We start from the raw sequence: 5,424 nt of genomic DNA, 5'->3' as shown, positions 1-5,424 counted from the left end.
AATTGAAGCCTTGTGGGGACATTCTACATGCTATGTAGGCTACTTTCTTCTGAAGCATGAGCTGCCTCTATCAGGTTGTGTGTAGACTCAGACCCAGGCCCAGTTCTTTTCATTGTGTATAATTCTCTTCTTCTGCAAGGAAGAAAAGATCCTGCCCCTTAGCTAGGGCTCTTTAATGCCATTCTCAGACACTTCCATCCTTCAAACCAAAGAGCTTCCAGATATTCTATACTAGCTAGAGACACAAGCAACTCAGAGTGTTCAAATGGCCAGTAAATCTTTCAGGAAAGCACAATAATTGATCTTCCAGGATTGGCTGATCAAGACAATACACAGCCTACTACGTAGGCATGTATATGGTGCCACCTGGCCTTCAAGCTTAGAATCTAGCACTCCTCACCTGCTCTGGAGGTGACAGAAAGCAAGGACAAAGGAAAGGGAGAGAGAGGCAAGGGAAGGGAGCATGAAAAAGACTTGGGAAAGAGAAAGGAAGAGGTGCCTGGAAGGGGAGAAGGAACATTGAAGGTCTCAGGCCCTCAGAGGTGCACGATTCTGGCTGCACGTCTGTCTGTCTGTCTTTTGGTCTCTGGCCAGCAGCTGCTCGCTGCACAGCATGAGGGCATCGAGTAACTATCCTGGCACAGCAAGCCATCATGCAGTTGCGGGGGGGGGCAGTTGGCATCTGCAAACTGTTTTTTTCTTTCTTTCTTCTTTCATTAAGGCTATGGGCTGACTCCCACATAGGAGAACTTATTAAACTGCACTTATTAAACTGTCCACCACTCTCAGGGACCATGTGTGACAAACAGCAGAGGGTGATACAGCCCCACTCATGGATGCTAGGGTCTAGTGAGGACTTGGGCTCCTAGCTGAGAGTTTCTCAGAGACTTGAGAACATTTTGCTGGCTTTGCCTGAGTAGCTATTTAATACCTGCAGCTGCAGCATAAACTCTCTACTTAGAAAGTCTCCAAAGAATGCCTTAGCTCAGGTTCGGTGAGCAACCCCCATAAAATTGGGAGTGTATTGGGCAATCTGAGAAGCCCATGCTTGCCTACCTACTGGGGCTCACCCTATCTCTCCTGGTCTGGCCGCCACGCAAGGTGGTGAACCCAGGACACGCGCTTTGTACACCCATATGGACAACAGAACTCGTGACAGATAAAGCCGTGTAAAGAAATGTTGGCTTACACCCACACTGAAGTTCTGTCTTCCCAAAACAAGAAGCAAGACACCAGCACCCACAGGCCAACCCAAACCAAGACCACCCTTCCTTAGATGCATGAACTGAAAATGAATCAGCATTGAGACAGTTTATTGGTTTGCTTTTTCCCAGGTCACATATTTTAAGTAAATAGATTATAAGAGACATAATGTCTTTTCTTCTTCCACAGGTGGTAATCCGGCGCTCTCCTCTTTACACACACACACACTCACACATACTCAACCAAACAACCTTATAGCTCGCTGAGACCTTCACTTCTTAAAGTAGGGGATGGTGACAATATAATTTCCTTTAAAATGCCCTTAATGCAATATATAATGTACAAAAATATCTCTACATATTTGAAGTTATAAGAAAAGCACCTCTTGATACAAACAAACTTAAATATGACAGTTACTTTTGTATAACAAGCATTGCACTTTTACTCACTGGGTTTTGGAAAGTTCAAGTAGTAATGAGGCTTATTTTCCCCGTGAGAAACCAGTTTGTGAGCAGGCTAGGCAGCGGCTCAGAACCCTGCCTGAAGAGTAACAGTCTGTACTTCTCAGTGTGTGTGGTGAGCCTGGCTTGATCTTGGGTTCCTCTACCTCCGTTAGGGGCAGCCAGGCAGATCTCTGCAGGTTTGTCTCAGTCCTCCCTGGTGCAAAGCAGGTGCCAAAGGGAAAGTACCCCAACTGTTCATTGCTGCCACCCTTAACTAAATCCTAAAGCGCTTAGGGATGACTCAGTGGGTCCCGGAGGCTGCGGTTACCTGTGTCTGCTCTTGGGAGGACATCACAGATGGGGCCTGGAGGACCTCCGGCAGGGAACGCCGGCATCAACGGCCATAGCCTTGAGGGCCGATCTTGTTTTTGGGGGCAACAGGGTCCTTCCTTTTGTCTGTCAACTGGTAGATCTGTTGGGCCAATTTCTGCAACATGCAGGTCCCAAAGCGGCATCGAGAGTTGTGGGAGCCAGGGTTCATCATCTTGCGGTAGCGTTTGACTCGAAAGTGGGCTGAGCTTGGAGTGCTGCAGAGAAGGAAGGACACTTGAAACTTAACCAACCAGGGCTTTGGCCCTAAGCACCTCGGACCAGGGCCAAACAGAACCTGAGGGACCTGGGACCTGCTCCCTCCACCAGAGCTGCAGTCTGGCCTGGACAATCCTCCCGGGGCCTGGGTAGTCGAAAGGGCACATCCTCTGCAGAGGGTGTAGTTACCTGGCTTGTGGAGTTTTAGATGTGCTCTCCTTCTCCTGGTCCAGAACAAAAGTCTCCATAGGAACTGTCTCCCCACCAGTGAGTTCTGAGGAATCGCTGCTGGATGCCTGCAGTTCCATCTCTCCACTACTTAGTGCCAGCTTATCCCACCTAGAAAACACAAGCAGGTGTGTTTGGCTTGAGTTCAAGTGATGTCCCGGCCAGCTCCCATCTCCACTTCCTTCTAACCCCTCCAGGCCATCACTCATTGTTCCATGACTGCCATGTATTAGGAATGAAGAAAGCACTGCCCCAAACTCACTGCAAGGACACATCCTCTGGCTGTGCAGCATCCACGCCTAGAAAGGCGAGTGAACCCAGAAACATCAGGATGATGGAAACCAGCTTCATTCTGTGCAGATGCTCATATACTCTGGAAAGGAGCAAGAAGCTGAGGGTTTTCAAACGGGCCAGCTGCACAGCCCTGGAGCAGAAGGAAGGGCAGTGGCAGGAGGGGGAGCATCTTGGCGGCGCTCTGCCTGGTTCTGCTGATTTTCTCTTCTTGGAGCAGAGAGGCACCCAGAGGCTTTTGGGCTGGTCAGGTTGGTGACAAGCAAAGCAAAGGAAGCCGGAGTGCCAGGCTTCCAGAGGTCTCCAACTCAAGTCCTAGGATCCTGGCCCACAGATTTCAGGTGAGATAGAGCAGGGTGCATGAGTTAGACCTGGGACATGAGGTGTGCTCTACAGTGGATCCCTGTGGGATCCACTTGTCCAGGTCTCCAAGCTTTGGGGATTTGGCAAAGCCACACCCCACTCCCCAACACGCTGGAGAACAGCGGTCCCTATCTGCTGAAGGAGTAAGTTGTCAAGCAATAGGAGAAAGTTTGAGATGTCTGGCTGACCCTGGCAAAACCCCCAAGTCCAAGACTCACTGCGATGAGACACCAGGAGCGGTAACGCTGGAGCTCTCCTGCCTAGTGCCACCAATAAACCACTGAACAGCCAAAGCCAGCTCCAGCATTTTATACACTAAGGGTCTGTCGGGGCCTGCTCTGCCCTGGAGGCTTCTCTTTCCTCCAGCGTGCTGGCTTCTAAGATAAGGCCTGCCCAGAAGCTTGCCTGTGGGTATAGGGATAAGGGTAGAGGTCCCTTGTGGCCAGGCATTTCGGAGATCGGTGTCGAGAGATTAGACTGGTGCAGGACTTCCGCTGCCCTATTTCCTGGCTTAGGGCTCATGCAGTGAGAAGGAAATGAAAGCCAGAACAATTTGGGTTAGAGGAATCCTTTTCCTTGAGAGACTACACCCCAGGGTGCTGGTCTGCGCTTTCAGGATAGAGCTGCAAGAACTGGGGGACAGGCGGGACACGTGGCTAACCTAGACCTTAGGCTTGGGGAGCTATGGCCTCAAATGGGCCTTGCCCCCTGCCAGCTTAGCACCTGGCTGAGCCTTGATCCCTACCTCTTCATGCAGAGTATACCTGGAAGGGTTAGGTCCTGGCTAGCAAGATTTCATAATAAGGGCAAAGCTGGAAACAGCTGAATTGAAAATTAGGGTTTGGAGAGGGTAGTTATCTGAAGATTGAGAACTCACATTCCTATTTGGAAATACAGGAATAGCCAAAATTAGGAAGACAGATAGTTCTGTTTTCCTCATAATGCTATATCCTTATAAGGCTGTGACCTGAGAATTGGCCTGACTACCTTCATTCACCCATTTGCAAACATAAGGATTGACTGACAGGGAGAACACTAGTACTACATGTGTGCTACTTGCTGTCTCTTTTGATCTTATACATGCTCCCGAACTGGGGTTCTCATGTATCAAAGTAAAGTTCAAAGATTGGAAGTATATTGCCCAGTCATACTAAAGGTGGGAAGCTTTAGAGCCCAAACTTGAAAGACAGCGGTGTGGGTGAGAGGGCTGTATTTTTTCTGGCTGGGGTCATCATTCTCATCAAGGGTGAAGAAGAAAATTCTTGCCCCCACCCAGAGGTATGTGCTAATTCATGATGAATCAGCTCAAACACTTTTGCCTCTGATTTGTAATCTTCATGGATCCTTGAGTTCACTTTCTTCCCTTCTAGAGCCAAATAGGGAAACAAGGCATAGCTCTGCAGGCAAGTTTCCTAGAAGGTCCCTGAAGTTAAAGATATGATCTACCCAGCTGCTAGCCTCAAGTCTTAGTGATCTGGACACAGATAAGCTCTGTCTGATTCATATCCTGGCCAGCAGATCTCCAACATTCCTACCAGATCTGAGACCACACACAAAGCCAGTTGGCCACTGTGTCCCGTGGACATTGCTCAAAGCAAGGCCTGGGTTGAGCACTGCTGGCTCAGCCCAGTTATCACTCTCCAGAATAAACCATGAACTTTGAACCAAGGGGATAAATGGCTGCACTGAGGTCACTTATTCTGGGAATCTTCCTAGAAGAGGAGTTCTGAGTTCCACCTGGGGCAGGGGACAGATTCCAGGTTCTGCTTCTGGTAGGGGCTTGAGATATGGATATAGAAAGGGCTACATCTTGATGAACTGGCCCTCGTTAGGGCCTTCTGGGTCCCATGACAGTCAATGCAGCAGCCCCACTAAGGTGGTGGTTTGTCTGCACCATCTTCACTATAGTTTGTCTGGCTTCTGCCCTTTCTTCGCCCTTCCTTTCACTTCATCGCTGGATTAACTGTCAATGCACCCTCTGTCAGTCTCTCTGAGGATGTGACCTACCTGTCATGAATTTCCATCTGGGCCTGAGCCACATCAGGTCTTACTTTCATTTCCTTGGGCCAGTCTATTCAAGTCAAGGACAGCCAGATGTTGGCTCACAGCCAGGATATGTCTCATAAGCTGAACTCCTCTCTCCAGCCTCTACCAATCTTGAGGGTTCTATGTGCAGAAAATCCTGCCAGGCCGGACCTCGTTGCCTCCTTGCTTCCTCTCTGAGGAAAGTAGGTGACTTGAGGTTAGCTCTGGCTTCGAACAATGATCGCCAAATATGCTCTTAGATAAAACGTATTGTGGTTATTAA

The 5,424-nt window shown here is 49.2% G+C and overlaps 1 protein-coding gene across 1 annotated transcript; it reads right to left on the bottom strand.

Annotated features, from left to right (window-relative positions):
* Positions 1–2,040: 2,040 nt before the first annotated feature.
* LOC132651054 (pro-adrenomedullin-like) lies at positions 2,041–5,173 on the bottom strand. The gene is made up of 4 exons (XM_060376364.1): positions 5,124–5,173; positions 2,725–2,835; positions 2,424–2,573; positions 2,041–2,233 (listed from the first exon to the last, which is right to left on the bottom strand). Exons 1-4 carry the CDS (start codon positions 5,171–5,173, stop codon positions 2,041–2,043), a joined length of 504 nt encoding a protein of 167 aa, XP_060232347.1.
* Between the last annotated feature and the right edge of the window lie 251 nt (positions 5,174–5,424).

This window comes from Meriones unguiculatus (genome assembly GCF_030254825.1).
Source record: "Meriones unguiculatus strain TT.TT164.6M chromosome 13 unlocalized genomic scaffold, Bangor_MerUng_6.1 Chr13_unordered_Scaffold_39, whole genome shotgun sequence".
Taxonomy (NCBI): Eukaryota; Metazoa; Chordata; class Mammalia; order Rodentia; family Muridae; genus Meriones; species Meriones unguiculatus.
This window is presented reverse-complemented; position numbering and strand designations above follow the sequence as displayed.